Source organism: Mobula birostris, chromosome 31 (assembly GCF_030028105.1).
Source record: "Mobula birostris isolate sMobBir1 chromosome 31, sMobBir1.hap1, whole genome shotgun sequence".
Taxonomy (NCBI): Eukaryota; Metazoa; Chordata; class Chondrichthyes; order Myliobatiformes; family Myliobatidae; genus Mobula; species Mobula birostris.
In genome coordinates this window covers 5612055-5629102 of record NC_092400.1, presented here as the reverse complement: position 1 = coordinate 5629102, position 17048 = coordinate 5612055, and the positions used below count along the sequence as shown (strand labels likewise).

The following is a 17048-nucleotide window of genomic DNA, read 5'->3' as shown; positions in this document are numbered from 1 at the left end:
ACCTTGCTACAGATGGTTGTAGAGGCCAAGCCACTGGGTGCATTTAAAGTGAAGGTTGATAGGTTCTTCATTAGTAATGGTGTAATAGGTTACAGGAAGAAGGCAAGAGAATGTGGTTGAAAATAAATCAGCTATGGTCAAATGCCAGAGCAGTATCAATAGGGAGAATAGCCTAGTTATGCTCCTTTGTCTTATGGTCAAATACCAATACAAACTCAAGGACCCCATCCTCTAGTAGGGCACATTACATCCCATAGCACCCAGCTCAGAATTCATCAATTTCAGATAACTCTTCTTTCCCTTCTGTATCACAACTAACAATTTTTGCTGAGAGATGATCACCTCAAATACTAACACCATCTCTCTCTCTCTCCCCAGATACCACCTGACCTGTTGAGTACTTCCAGCATGCTCTGTTCTTATTTCAGATTTTTAGCCTGTGCATTATTTTGCTTCTCCTTGCGTATATTATACAACTCCAATATTACCTTTCACTTTACCCACTTTTTCTCTCTCCCCCTCTGTATTCAATTGTTTAATCTGTTTGCACTGGATAGATCATCAGGAGCTAACAAGTCCACTCCTTTCTCTCAGCCAGTACCAACATCAGTTGTGTCATTCAGTCTTTCTTGGTCTCTTCTGCTTCATAGATATTACCTATGATGGTTCTACTCTTGGCCACGTAAAGCATTCATGATTTCTAAATTTTATTCTGTACTGATGAAATGCCATTGATTAAACTATTAAACTCCACAGATGTAGCCTGTCCTGCTGAGTATTTCCAGCATTTACTGATTGTATTTCAGATTTCCAGCACCTGCAATTTTTTGCTTTTAGTATTTTCTAAAATGCACAGTAAAACATATCCTGTGGAGAAATTCCAAGCCTGTATGACCTTGCAGGTAATCACAACTTGTCGTACCAGTAACGTCAATTACATAGCTGATTCAATATCTCTTGATGCACTTACCAATTTGGTGTCTGTAGTCAACAAACTGGAGCTAGGTTCCAGACCCGGAGGAGAAACAGGTTGGAGGATTGTGTGTGTTGTCACCATAGTGCTGTTGCCATGGTGACTAGCAGATGGAGGCACAATTTCATTGGATCCTTGCTGGCCATATCTCACCCCTGTCACAAGGAAAAACAAAATATCACAGCATTTTTTGATAAAGTAGGTACCATCAATTGTGGTAATTATTGAAGATTAAAGATTGTATTTGTCACGTGTACATTGAAGCATCAAAATTGTTACGTATGCATGGAACAGTAAGATTAGTCGTTATTACTGAGTCAGGTTGGCCACTGTACACGCTGGGTAAGTTACTGTGTGGGACCTCGCTTATTCCCTTCCTCTGTGGTGCCCATCTATGGCGGGGGGTGGGGGGCTTGGGGAAATGAACCATATCAGATCGATTTCGAGAATGTGACAAGTGCACATGCAGCTGATCCGCCGCTCAGTCGATCGGCCTTTCACGTACTTGCATCATTCTTGCAATTGACCCGATACGGTTCAGAAACGAACAGTGAAATACGTTGCTTTGCATCAAAGGCCAGCACAGTCCAAGGATTCTCTTGGGGCAGCCCACAAAGTGCTGCCACGCTTCTGGCACCAACGTGGCATACCCAAAACTCACCAACCCTAATTGCACGTGGGAGGAAACCAAAGCACCTGGAGGAAACCCACGTGGTCTCAGGGAGAACTCTAAACACAGTGGTGAGGATTAAGCCCCAACTGGGGATCACTGGCGCTGTAAAGTGATTGTGCTAGTTGCTACGTTACGTGATGCCCCTAACACAATGGAATGTTTCACAACTTTGTGTATCATCTGGGGTTCAGCATTGAATAAGGCGTTTTCTTTAACTCATGAAACCAAATGAACATTATAGAAAGAATAGCCATATTAATTGTAACACTGTTTAGCTCCCGTGAGCATTTTCAATAATCTTTTTGCGCTATTACTCATTCAGTGTGAGTGGCACTCAAGTCAACTACATACAGTACTAATATCCACAGACATGTGCTGCTACCAATATTTTAGATCAGATATGGAATTAAGTCACCTCAAGCAATGCTTTCATGTGTATAAACTCCACTAACATCTGAAGAGAACTTGCAGAAATGTTTGGTTGGGGAAGGGGGAATGTTGATGTGGAAATACTGTAATTGCAATTGATGTTTTGTACCAAAGAGCTCGTTTCTACTGCAAACAAGAAGAATTCTGCAGATGCTGGAAATTCAAGCAACACACATCAAAGTTGCTGGTGAACGCAGCAGGCCAGGCAGCATCTCTAGGAAGAGGTACAGTCGACGTTTCAAGCCTGCATGGGTTTCCTCCCACATTCCAAAGGAGTATGGGTCGGCAGATTAATTGGCCACATAGTGTAACTGGTCAGTGTGGCCTGTTACCAGTCTGTATCTCCGGAAACAAAGAACCATAGAACACTACAGCCCAGAAAACAGGCCATTCGGCCCTTCTAGTCTGTGCCAAAACATTATTCCGCTAGTCCCATTGACCTGCACCCAGTCCATAACCCTCCAGACCTCTCCCATCCATATACCCATCCAATGTATTCTTAAAACTTAAGAGTGAGCCCGCATTTACCACGTCAGATAGCAGTTTATTCCACACTCCCACCACTCTCTGAGTGAAGAAGTTCCCCCTCAGGTTCCCCCTAAACCTTTCCCCTTTCACCCTAAAGCCATGTCCTCTCATATTTATCTCTCCTAATCTAAGTGGAAAGAGCCTACTCACATTTACTCTGTCTATACCTCTCATAATTTTGTAAACCTCTATCAAACCTCCCCTCATTCCTCTACGCTCCAAGGAATTAAGTCCTAACCTATTCAATCTTTCCCTGTAACTCAACTCCTGAAGACCCGGCAACATCCTAGTAAATCTTCTCTGCACTCTTTTAATCTTACTGATATCCTTCCTATAGTTAGGTGACCAGAACTGCACACAATACTCCAAATTTGGCCTCACCAATGTTTTATACAACCTCACTACAACATCCCAACTCCTATACTCAATACTTTGATTTATGAATGCCAGGATGCCAAAAGTCTAAACAAAATAAAAATCTCTAGTTAATCTGAAATGTTCTAAGGCAAATTGTAAAAACATTCTTCTACACTTTTTTCACTGAACCTCAGTCTCCAATCCGAGAGGAGCGGATCTGCTGTCTCACAGCTCAGGTGAGGCAGGTTCAGCCCTGAGCTCCAGGGCTGTCTGTTTGCAGTTTACTGATTATTCTTCTTATCGCGTGGGTTTCCCTCCGTGTCCCAAAGGCATGCAGGGTTGGCCACTATGAGCTGGTCCATGTGCATAATTAAGTGACTGAAACTAGGAGGAGCTGAGGGAAAAGTAAGAAATATAAACTAGAATTTGTTTAAAATGGATGTTGGATAATTATTAGTGGGCCGAATGACTACAATTTGAAAAACAAATTGCACACCACAGTTTGTATCCATGACAATCATCCTCAGACCTCTCTGTTAGTCAATCAATCGGTGTAGGTTCCCCACTACACAAATTGAATTCAGATTGCCTGCAAACATTTCACACAGTTTCTCTCCCTGCAGGTGCTGCTATACCTGCATTTTCATTTTTTAACCTCAGATTTGCAGCATTTACAGTTTTTAGTTGGTAGCAGTCTCCCTAACTGAGCTTATCGTATCCAAATGGAGACATCACTAAACTTACGGAGTCTTCCTGCTGCCGTCCAACAGGTGCCATAGGCATTTTTCTGACACTCAGTTGGAGCCCACTGCCGTATGTTCTGTTCACAATCTAAGCCAAATGGTACCTTAACCAGGTGCTGAGATTGGTGACAAAGTAAAGGAGGAAGCGTCTCGGCCCGAAACGTTGACTCTACTCTTTACCATAGATGCTGCCTGGCCTGCTGAGTTCCTCCAGCATTTTGTGTGTGTTGTTTAAAGGAGAGAGGACTTGCTCAGCATGAAAAATTACAAAAGCACATACTTCTTACAAAATTACAGCTTTTGATTAACTGAATACGTGTGTTTTCCAAATGACTGATGAGCATGATTATATCACTGCACGAATAATCCAGAAAACTAGAACACAAATCTGATTATGGCAGTCTGACAACTGGGATCAGATTTTAACATGGAAATAAAATCTGTAAGCAACTGATGCTTTTGGATTATTGTTAAAATACTGACTGGTTCATTAATACTCTTTGGAGAAGGAAGGTGAGTGTCTTGACTCTTGTAATTTCAGTGCATCTCTTTAAACAACTTTATACAGTTGGCCCTTCAAATTCTCTCTACTAAGAATGGGCAACTTCTGCCTAAGGAGTGACTTGGATCCACTCCAATTTGCCTAGCGTCACAACAAATCAACAGCAGATGCTATTTCTTTGGCTCCTCACTCAACCTGGAACACCTGGACAGTGAAGATGCATACAGTATGTCAGGACGTTCTTTATCAATTACAGCTCTGCATTCAACACTATGATCCCATCAAAACTAATTAATAAGCTCCAAGTCATAGGCCTCATTGCCTCCTTATACAGTTGGATCCTCGATTTCCTCACTTGCAGACCTCAGTCAAGTTGAATTGGCAACATCTCTTCCACAATCACCACGGGAGCACCACAAGGCCGTGTGCTTCGCCCCCTGCTCTACTGGGTTTACACTTACGCTAAGCACGGCTCCAATGCCATATTTAATTTTTCTGATGACGCTAGCATTGTTGGCCCAGTCGAAGATGGGGACAGATCAGCATATATGAGGAAGATCGCAAATCTGGCTGAGTGGTGCCACGACGACGACCTCTCACACAATGTCAGCAAAACCAAAGAGATGATTATTGACTGGAGGAGGAGGAATCCGGAGGTCCATAAGCCAGTCCTCATTGGGGGATCAGAGGAGGAGTGGTCAGTTCCTCGCTGTAATCATCTCAGAGGATTTATCATAGGTTCAGCATGTAAGTGACATTGCAAAGAAGACTTGGTGGTGCCTCTACTTTCTCAGAAGTTTGTGAAGGTTTGGCAGGTCATCTAAAGCTTTGACAAACCTCTACAGATGCATGGTGGAGAGCATACTGACTGTATCACAGCCTAGTGTGGAAAGGCCAATGCCCAGGATCTATCGGATATAGTAGACGACTCCGACAGACTTCCAGCTGAAGTGTTGCCTCACCTGGAAGGACTGTTTGGGGCCCTGAACAGTAGTGAGGGAGGAGGTAAATGAGCAGGTGGAGCAATTCTTCCGCTTGCAGGGGTAAGTGTGGGAAGGAGGTTAGTGGGGATGGAGAACGCACAAGGGAATCATGGAGAGAGCGATCGCTGTGGAAAGCAGAGTGTGGCGGTGTGGGGGAGGGGGGAGGGAAAGGCGTTCGGCGGTAGGGTTCTGTTGAAGAAGGCAGAAGTTGCTGAAAATGATGAGTTGGATGTAGAGGTGAGAAAAACATAACGTCACATTTATATCTATGGCAACAGTCATTAGTCCTCTCTGAATGTCAGTCGTTAAGTGCTATCTTTGTACCATAGGTTCCACACTCCTTATGAAGTGAATACGGATTGCATGAGGATATTGCACAGATTATTCCTACAGCTATCTGTCAGAAGTTACATTTAACCTGGGCAAGTCCCAGTGATGAAAACTGCTATAACACTCAGTTCACTGATTAACCACTTAGTATATATAAAATAGCCCACACTTTGAATGCACTTTATCCCCTAATGCAGACTGAGTCAATAAGGACAAGTAGTCTCCAAGGACGTAAACAGTGAAGATCAGTCTTTTCAGTGCAAATATCACTGTGGAACAGACCTCGGCAATTAGAGAATATTCAATCTATCTATTTCATTAGTCACTCCACCTGGATTCATCAATGAACCATTCTAGGTTTCAAATGAATTCACATTTCGTGCTAATGGGCATTAATTAAAAAGAATCTACTTCAAGAAAGTTTGCAGAACAGTTTAGCATTTGCCAATTTACAAAGAGGCGAAAGGAAGATGGAGATGTTCAGTCTGAGCAGAGGTGATTGGCAGCATCATCTCACAGAATACAGCAGCATGGAATGTAGAAAATGTCTGTAGGAAGGATCAGTATTAGTTTAGGGAGAAATGGAAGCAGTGAAATGTGGATTAATAAGCATTAACTATCTGGTCTGGAATTTAGAGGATTTTAGCATAGAAAGTCAAATACCAGGAGCTGGTAGAGCAATGCCAGAGACAGGGGTGGAGGGCATGATGTAAACCTATAGAGGTCAGGGTGTAGAGGTTTTACTGGCTGTCCACTGTGCAGAACCTACTCTCTCCTTGGCATTACAGGGGCTGCAATGAAAAGACCCCTCAGGACCATCACAGAGGTGGCTGAGCGAGCCTCCAGATGGCTGTGGATCAAGAGGTGTGACTCGTGGACTGGTGCTGCCGGGACACAAGCCGGGGCCTGATCAACCCTGGCCGGGTCGCCTGGGCGAGAGTGCCCGATGTTGAAAGACCCGAAACACCCGATGACCCCAGGTTACATAACTGATGGTGTGTCCCAGCGCACCTGGGATGCATCTCAGCATCATAACACAGTTTAGCAATTCTGAGAAACGTCAGAAATGCAGATGTTCACATCCCTGCGTGGAGCGCAGAGAAGCAGGACAGTGGCAACAACGTGGAGAATAATCTTGTTAACAGCTCACTTCACATTTTCACTTTCATGTCAGTTTTAGTTATCCTTGTATTCTTTTGCTTTTTTTTTGTCCTTTATTTCTCTATTTTCCAATCTTGCATAACTTTATTTCCAAACAAAACTTTATCTTTCCATGCCCTTTCTTCCACGACTTTTCTCTCTCTTTATTTGGTTTCAGTGCCACCACCTTCAGCTGTTAGATTTATAAAACTTCGATGCTGGCTGGGAATGTTACACCCAGCTTTGGCCACATACTTCCCTTGCCCAGTTCTCTTCAAGTTAACGATCGTTGATGCCCAATAAACTCCATCCATCACACATAGATCCAGACAATAAGTGAGCAACATCAGCCAACCCTACTGCCGGCAATTAGACGGAACGCTAAAATGGCCCCATCATGGAATACAAAGTCAAAGGAGGATGACAGATCAACTTTATTCAAAATATACATTTATATATATTAGGTATTTGTGTTGGTCAGGGTATGGCTTGCAACAAAAAAACAATAGCATTCAAAAATTATTTTTAAATTATATAAAATATAAAAGTAGAGGTTAAAGTACAGATATGAAATGAAATGTGCCTAAATACATAAATACCAGCATGTACAGATTTACAATGTAAAGAGCATTATAGAAAGTGTTTACAGTGCAGTGACAGAGGTTGGGGGATAGAGAGTGGGTTGGGGAGTGTTCTAAAGAATGGTTAATGAGATTAACTGCCTGGTGGGAGAGATTGTTAAAATGGTGTAAAGCTTTATTTTAATAGCCCTCTAGCACTTTCCAGGAAGAAGCTATTGGAAAAGGCAGTTTGTCGGGTGGGTGGTGTCTGCAACGAAGTTAGGACCATAAAACATAGGAGTAGAATCAGGCTATTTGGCCCATCAAGTCTGCTCTGCTATTGCATCACGTCTGATTCATTAATCCTCTCAATCCCGTTCTACTGCCTGCTCCCCATAACCTTTGACATGCTTACTAATCAAGAGCCTATCAACTTCTGCTTTAACTTTACAGTAGTTATAAAAGGTTATACCTACAGAGACAGAACGGCACTCCTGTGTAAACCATCAGCTGGCCATTTTACTGGAGCGGGTGGGGGAACCACCAGTGGATGTGGCATGTATTGGTACCAAGGAATTCAGTTAAAAAAGTAACAAAGTCCTACAAACTGAACGTTAGGAGATAAATTATAAAGCAGAACATCCTGGGGTAAAGCTTTGAGGAATGTGACAGTGCAGTAAGGGGTTCTCGAGCTTTTTTATGCCATGGATTTATACCATTAAGCAAGGGGTCTGAGGAACCCAGGTTGGGAACTCCTGCTCTAATGTGAGGAGAATGTGTAAGGTGGGTTCCTGAAGGTGTAGGAAGGTGGGATTTACAGTCCCAGGGCACCAGACTAGAAGATACCACCATCAGTGTTCAGAATGTGGCCTCCTCAGCCTTGGAGAAAATAAACACAGATAGGGTTGGAGCACCTACGTTCAGTGCACAGTGATGACCCTGAACTTTGATGCTCTGGTCATCTTACTGCACTGAGGCCCAACACTGGCTGGAGGAACCGTGTCTTTAACTGGGCACATCGCAGCCTTGCAGAGCTCACCACTGAATTCAACAGCGTGCTGTGTCCATATCAGAATGGGGTGAGTTATCCATCTGTGATATTTGCTAAGTTTCTACCTCTCTGTCAGCGTAGTCCAGCCCGCTGAACAGGTCCCGCTGCCCTGCATTTGAAATTCTTACGTTCCTTCATCTGTGTTCTGATCCCTCCCTTCATTGCTTTAATAAACAATAAACCATGCTCTACCTCAATTAAAACCCTGATTACAGTTACCATTTATCTCTGTGGCAACCCAGGCCTCACCTTATCAGTGGCATTTTCTTCATTTCTCCCGACCCCCCCTGCAGCACAATACAAACTCCCTTTCTCTCCTAGTCCCAACATAGTAATGTGGACTTGGAAATATTCACTGTTATTCATTACACAGTTAATGTCATTATCTTCATTATTATTAATCTTCTTTTAGATTGGATTAAGCAAATTGGAAAAGAAGAAATTCAGAAAGTGCATTCAGGATTGTCTCCAAAACTTGTTAATCTTCATTTCATATTCAAAATATTGGTTTGTACGTCTGTTTCTTGTGGGTCCCCGTAGATGGAAGTGTTGAGGGGAGTGAGCAGGTTGATTGTTTAGCTAAAAAAGTTGTTAAAATTTTTTTCGGTTGTGGACATAGACCTTCCACTTAGCAAGTCAGAAGCGAAGGGGTTGATGGGGCTAAGAATTAGGGGATTATAGCCCAGATCTGTGGGATAATGAGCATGAGGGGAGACACCTTCACAGAACACATAAAACTGTTGGGTCAATGGGAGAGGGGGGTAAAACAAGAAGGGAAGGAATTGTATTGAATTGTCTTAGAATTGGGCATACTATGCATAATTATTCCTTATATCTTGTTGGAAAACAGCACTCTGGGTTGTGTAGATTTTGTCATCATTATAAAACATTTGAACACATTCCATTACAGTGTGAAGTGTTAGGGTTAGCATATAGGGTTGAAAGAAATCAAATGCAGGCTTCACATCCATCTTTGGGGGTTTGATAATCTTTGTTTTAAAAACGTAATTAAGCTATGGAAGTAACTTCCTTTCTTTCTTTCTTTTCAAATCTTTTTATTGTTATATACAGGAAAAATAACATGAGTACATCGAAGTAACAACACTTACAATGCCTCAAAAAAAACAATATCTTAAAGATTGAAAAAAAAATTTTTGCGATAACACAGAAAACCTACTAAGCAGGAAAGTGAGAAAAAAGGAGAACGTATTCAGCGCACAACCCCGGAGTCGTGCGTCATACAAAAAGTTTCTAAAGTAAGTAACTTCCATTTAATTCACAGCATTGTCTTTCATTACTTGCAATCTATAGAGCTTTTTGAGGGTAATTTAGTTTTCTGTTGATAAAAAAACTAGTAGGGGTTTTATTTCCCAACTCTCTACACCACACTCCAGTCCAGGAGAACGAGGTAATGCACCTTTAAGTGGGACTGTCAATCACCATTAAAAGTCAGAGGAAGCAGAAGAAGATGGATAATCTCCTACAGCAATAAATTATGGAGCCTAGCAATGAACAGGTTATTTTGGATTTGGTAGTGCGTAACAAGGCAGATTTAATAAGTGACCTCAGAGAAAATGGTGACCTAGGAAGTAGTGATGATAGAAATTAGCATTCAGATTGAAGGTGAGAAGATTGGGCCTGAAATAAACTTAAATAAGGAGAAATACAAGAGGATGAGGATAGAGACGAGAAAATCTGGAGATGCTGGAAATCCAAGCAACGCACCCAAAATGCTGCAGGAATTCAGCGGACCAAGCGGCGTCTAAAAGAGTAAACAGTCGAGGTTTTGGGCTGAGACCCTTCTTCAGGATGGGGATAGAGTTGGCTTAAAGTAGAACAAAAACAAGATTACCAGATAGACAATAGACCAGGAGTAGCAGACTTCGCTTCTCTCAGCAAAAATGATATTCCAATGAGGAGAAAAGACTGAAAGGGGGTGCAAGAAAGATAGTTAGCCATCCAGAGCTAACCAGGGAAAATTAAGTGGAAGGACAAAATATACAAAAGCTTGAGGATAAATTCAAAACCCAGCAAAAGAAGATTATAAAAATAATGAAGAAGGAGAAAATAAACTTTTAGAGAAAAATAAACATAAGTATTGAAGCTGTTTATAGAGGCTAGCTTAAATAAATAAAAATGAGGTCAAAATGGACAAAGACCGTATGAGAACGTGGCTGGGTAGTTAAGGGGTACAAGGAAATGACAGAGGAGTAAAGCGTACTTTGTACCAATCTTTATGGTGGAGCATACTACAAATACCAGAATGCTATTGCACTAACTAGAGACTTATTAATAGGTAAATTCAAGTGGTTAAAGGTTGATAAATCCCCTGGCTTAATGGTCTGTGCTCTGGGATAGTAAAGGAAATGATGACAGAGATAGTGGAAGCATGGAGAGGAACCGTTGGATAGAAAACAGACAATGCAATGCTCTTATTCAGAAAAGGACCTACAGACCTGTTAACCTAATGTCCTTTATTGTAATAAATATTAGAATCAATTATAATGGAGGAATTGCACATTTGAAAGACATAACCTGATTAAGCAGTCAGCTTATCTTCATGAAGTGATAACCATATCTAACAAATTGAATTGTTCCCTTTGTGCAAGTGTCACCCAGAGGGGGAATTAGCAGATGTAATATACTTAAACTTTAAAGAGAGAAGAGATTAGCTTTATTTGTCACATATGCATTGGAGCAGAGAGTGAAACGCATCACTTGTGTTAAATCAAATCAATGGGGGCTGTCCTGGACGGTTCACAAGTTTGCCACGCTTCCAGCACCAACGTAGCACGCCCACAACTCCGTGTGTCTTTGGAATGTTTGAGGAACCGGGGCCTCGAGAGGAAATCCACACAGTCACAGGGAGAGCAGACTAATTGAACCTGGGTCACTGCCACTGAGAGTCCACTTTGCTAACCGCAACGTGCTCTCCCCCAAGAGCTGGAGAAGATGCTTCAGAAGACTCCACGGTATTGGCATGGATAGGAGATCCAGTTACTCTGCTAACTGGCAAGAAGCAGCGAGGAGGAATAAGAGGGTCATTGTCAGGTTGACAGCCTGTGACCAAAGAGATCAGTGCTGACATCACGGTGATGATTTAGAAAAGCACTGTCGCCAAATGGAGACTCAAGAGATATAGATGCTGGAATTTGCACCGATAAACAATCTGACAGAGGATGTCAGTGGATCAAGCTGCATCTGTGGGGAAGAAACTGTCCCGATGCACAGCTCTGATCATAAACATCGACAATTCCTGTCCCTTCAAAGATGCTGCTCGAGCCACTGAGTTCCTCCAGCTGGTTGTTTGCTGCACTGTTGCTAGTACTGAAGGTGAGAGGAAAGTAGGTGGGAAGGCAAGCTGTGAAGAGGATATGGTTTACAAAGAGACATCAACAGGTTGGTGAGAGGACAAAAAATTGCTAAATGAAATAGGTTGGAGATGTGGTGTGGTTCAGGAAGAATAATAATGCTGAATTTTATTTGGTAGAAAAAGATGGCAGAAAATTGTAGTGCTAAGAGATATGGTGGCTGGGTCCTAATTCATGAAACACTGAGACCTGGCAAACAGATACAGCAGGAAGGCTAATTTTTATTTCAAGGGGGTTAGAATATAAAAATAAGGAAGTTTTAATAGAGCTATACAAAGCATTTCTAGAGTATCATGTGCAGTTTTCATCGCCCTGTTTAAATTGTAATATATTGTCAGTAAAGGCAGGTCAGGAAACAGTTACTCCAGTGATCACAGATATGGAGGGTTTGACTTTTGAGGAAAGGCTTGACAGATTGGTTCTATACCACTTGAATACATTTGAATGAGAAGTGAACTCATTGAAATGTATATGTATTGATAGCTAGGAGGGCCATTTTGTTGAAGTGGAAGGATACATCAGCTCCCACTTTGTCACAATGGTTCTCTCAAGTGATGCTATGTCTTAGTTTGGAGAAAATTAGAAGTCGGAGCTTTGAACCTTTATTTGATTTTGAGAAAAGATGGGGCTCATTTGCTCGTTATTATCATTTTAGTTAATTGATATAATTTTTCCACGATCTAATTGTAAGTTTCTTAGTATATTTTCTTTACTTGCTGGCGGTTTGATGTTTACCTTTCAAAGTTTTTTGTATGACGCATGGCTCCAGGGTTGTACACCTAATGGGTTCTTTTTTTTTCTCTCACTTTTCTGCTTATTAGTTTACTCTTTTAAGATAGTCTTTTTTGAGGCATTGTAAGTGTTGTTACTTCATTTTCCTGTATAACAATAAAAAGATTTGAAAAGAAGAAATGTATATGATTCTTAGGAAGCTTGCAGGACAATTACTGGGAGGATATTTCTCCTCATTGGAGAATCTAGGGTCAGAAGAATATGTGGGAGTTAATTTGACCCTGGGACGAGAAGGGGTTTCATCCCGCACAGGGTGGTGAGTCTTGGAGTTCCTTGCTGCTGAAAGCTGTGGAGGCTGAGTCGTTGATTATATTCGCAGGTGAGATAGATTGGTCATTGAAAAGGTTTCCGAGGAGATGGTAGTAAAAGTGGACTGAGGAAAGTTGGATCAGCCATGACCTCATTGAATACAGGACAGGCTCAATGGGTCAAAGGAGCAGGGGGGAGTCATGGGCTGGGTGGGAAAGAGTTGATGGGGATGCAATTAAAAATAGGGAAGAGAGAGGAGGGCCAAGTGGAGAAGGAGAGGGTTGTGGACTGAGAGTGTCAGAGAGGAAGGAAAGTCAGGAAGGAAGAAAGAAAGCTTCAAGGAGGAGCGGGAGTTCAGGAGGGAGAGAAAAAATTTAATGGGGAAGAGAGACAGGATTTACAGAGGAGAAAGAGGGGGTAGTGTGAACAGAAAGATCAGGGTTGACAGGGAGTGTGAGAAGGTCAGAGTAAGAAAGTGATGGTGTTCAAGTGTGAGAAAATGATCAAAGAAACTGATGGGGGTGGGTGGGAGAGGATGTCAGAGAAAAAGAAAGAAAGATGGGGTCAGAGAGCAGAAATAGAAAGAGGAGTTCAAAGGAGGTAGATGAGGTCAGAGAGGAAACAAAAAGAAGGGGGTTGGGAGAAGAGAAAGAGAGACTGGAGGTGAAGGCTGGGAGAAAAAGAAAGTCATAGAGAGGGGGTTGGGGTTGGGGAAAGAAAGAAGGAGAGAGTGGAAGAAAGTACAGTCGACACTTTGGTACTTTTTCCCATAGATGCTGCCTGGCCTGCTGAGCTCCTTCAGCATTTCGTGTGTGTTGGTTTGGATTTCCAGCATCTGCAGATTTTCTTTTGTTTGAAGGAGGGAGCGAGCAGGGAAGAGACAGAGAGGTGGGATTGGCAATAAGAAATAGATTAGGAGTGAAAAAATACAAGAGAGAGAGAGAGAGAGAGAGAGAGAGAGAGAGAGAGAGAGAGAAAGACAGGACAGAGAATGAGAGAGAAAATCTGTTACTGTTTTGGTTGCCATTCCTACACATCAAGATTCACTTGTTACTTAGGGCTGAGGTTGAGGTGCAGAGGGGAGGCATTCCATTTGTGTGGGCATCCTCAGTTGAGGTAAGGGACCCAGTTTCCACCTTGCAAAAATCCACCTGATCCTTCCTGCGTATAATCATAGCCTTTGCCAAAATGCAAAACAGACGGTCAGTACCAAGAGTGTGTGTGTGTGAGTGCGCAAATGTCAGCAAGGACAGGTGTTCACTTTGTTCATTTTACATCTAAAACAGCATATGATATAGTCAAATAATTTATGGGCTCAAAACCAAATGTGTATAACCTACAGTTTAATAGCTTGTGACTCAATTAAGACAAAGACTGAATTTTAATCATGCTTTCTTAGCATCCTGATCACTTATCTTGATTTCATTTAATTTTACATGTGGTTTCTATGTTTCATTCTTTGCTGATGGGAATCTCAGGAAATATTAATGTAAGCATATGAAATTTCAGTGTAAGAAGCTTCAGGGAATTATCAGCCATACAGACCTGAGAGGTCCTTTAGTTTAATTCTGAGCAGAGGGGCAGGGAACTACAATCAGGTTTCCGTTTTTGGCATGGAGGGTAAGTCACGTAAGGTTTCACAGATCTCTGAAGATCTCTCCTGGGCCCAATATATTGATGCAATTAGGAAGAAGGCATGCCAGCAGCTATATTTCATTAGGAGTTTCAGGAGATTTGGTTTGTCACTAAGGACACTAGCAAATTTCTACATTTGTACCATGGAGAGCATTCCTGCTGGTTATATCACCGTCTGAAATGGAGGCACCAGTGCACAGGATTGAAAAAAGCTGCAGAGAGTTGTAAACTGAGCCAGGTCCATCATGGTCACTAGTCTCCCCAACATCAGGGACATCTTCAAAAGGCGATGCCTCGAAAAGGCGCCATCCATTACTCAGGTCTTCACCACTCAGGACTGCCCTCTTCCCATTATTACCATCAGGGAGGAGGTACAGGAGCCTGAAGATGCACACTCAAAGTTTTAGGAACAGTTTCTTCCCCTCCGCCATCAGATTTATGAACCATCCATGAACACTACCTCTTGCTTTCTGCTTGCATGACTTTTTAAATATTTCTTATTACAACTTTTAGTTTTTTTATGTATCACAATGTATTGCTGTCAAGAAGCAACAAATTTCACAACATATGTCAGTGATAATAAACCTGATTCTGATTTTGATTCTAATCCAGGAAGAATGTCCAATGTACCCCTGGAGCAGGGGTTCCCAAAGTTTTTTAGGCCATGGACCAATACCATTAAGCAAGGGGTCTGTGGACACCAGGTTGTGACCTCCTGCCCTAGAGGAAACTTATCTCTGGCCACCAGATAAGAACACTCATGTTATGTATTTAATATTTCAGTAATATTTGAGTAATATCATAAATATATCATTTGATTAAGCATTCTAGTTCATTTAAATAATTCATTACAGGTTATATGTAAAAGTACGTGAATGACATACATCATCACACCACCACCTCATACGTGCAATTCCCGCTAAAGTAAAAACAAAACTAAGATATGTTATTCCTAGCTCTGTGTTTTATTTTAATTAGTTTAACACTTTGTATTTACAAAGCAATTTTGAAGTTTTAAACGAACCTAAGGTGACTACCTACCTGTTGAAGCCAGCAAACCAGTCGTTTTTTAAAAAAGCGCTGCAAGAAATGGTCGGGTTTAAAAAAAGGCAGGAAAAGGACAAATTTATGTGTTCATAAACAGTGACTACTAGGTGACAATAATCATAATTTTTTTAAAAATCAGAAATGGCTGGCTACATTGGAAAGATAGAAGCATTTGGATTGTACAGAAGATAACTGGAATATGTATACTGAGTGAACTGACCTATATTTTAAAGCAAATGGAATAGCTGACGAGAAGCGAGTGCCAGTTTTGTTGAGCGCATTGGGTTTAAAGGCATATAGTTTGTTGAAAAATTTGACTCCACCAACCAAACCAGCCGAAATGAACTTTGCTGATATTGTGGAAGTGATGCAGGAACTTTTAGAACCAGAATCATTGTTGATTGTGAATACTTAAGGTATCATTAGTGGAATCAAAAGAAGGGGAGTCCATTTCAGTGTAAGTGACTGAATTTAAAAAATTGTCTGAGCATTGTCAATTCTGTGATGGGTTTAATGATGCACTGAGAAATTGTTTAATTTACAGAATCTTGAAAAACAGTGGAAAAATACAACAAAGTCAGACACATACAAGGAGCATGTTGGGCAGACAAAAATAAATGGACTGTACAGGGAAGAGAAAAAGATAAAAAGTCAAGTTGTAGCTTCAAAAAGAAGCACTAATCTGCACACTGTTGATGAAAAACCTGATAGTGATGAGAGTGACACAGGACTGAATAGCCCTGAGATTTACAGTGTGAAAATTAACAATAGACAAGCAATATAGCTTACACCAAAAGTGTAAGGCAAATTAATTCAAATGGAATTGGACACTGGCTGGGTTGTTTCACTCATTATACAAAATGAGTTTGAAAGGCATTTCAAAGATACTGAACTGAAGCCTGCAGATATCCAACTAAAAATTTATACTGGAGAAAAGATAACTCCTATGGGAATGACTCCTATGCCAAATACAACAACCAACGAGCCACATTGGGCTTGTGTGTGGTAAAAGCATGAAGGCCAGCATTGTGGGGATGTGAGTGGCTGAAACAACTATAATTGGAGATCCATTCACAATTTGCATACCACATCCCCCTACAATAAAGTCAATTAAGAAATGCACTGGATGATGCCACAACAGTGTTCAGGGATGGCATTGGAAAACTCAAACATATCAAGATTAAAACAGAGTTAAATTAAAATGCCGCACCCAAATTTTACAAAACCCCTCCAGTTCTTCAGAATTTCATGATAAAGCAGCCAGTGAGCTAGATCATATGGAGGCTGAATTAACTCTTTCCAAGGTTGAGTGGAGCCAGTGGTCCCAAGTAGTCAAAAAGGATGGGATCTGTCTGGATCTGTACTGATATTAAGATCACCATCAACCAGATATTAAAAGGAGACCAATACCCTCTGCCCAGGATAGTGGATATCATTGCAAACCTTTCTAGAGGGAAACACTTCAGTAAAGTGGACTTAGCTGAGGCCTACCTACAGATGGAGATAGAAAAGAGTCCAAATATTTCTCACCATAAGCACACACAAAGGGCTTTGTCACTATAATAGGTTTAATTCTGGAGTCGAGTCTGCACCTGCACTCCGACAGAAAGCTATGGGCCAAATGCTGCAAGACTGCCCAAGTCCTCAGTGTTACCTAACTACATTATTACCAGTAAGGATGACAA

At 41.5% G+C, this 17048-nt stretch overlaps 1 protein-coding gene across 2 annotated transcripts in view; it reads right to left on the bottom strand.

The window, feature by feature from the left end:
• Nucleotides 1–17048, bottom strand: part of LOC140190675 (hepatocyte nuclear factor 1-alpha-like) — a 222847-nt gene that overhangs the window by 126692 nt on the left and 79107 nt on the right. For both annotated transcript variants that reach the window (XM_072247446.1, XM_072247447.1), the window contains exon 5: nt 971–1128. In XM_072247446.1, the coding sequence (XP_072103547.1) occupies nt 971–1128 (158 nt within the window). The remainder of the gene's footprint in view (nt 1–970; nt 1129–17048) is intronic.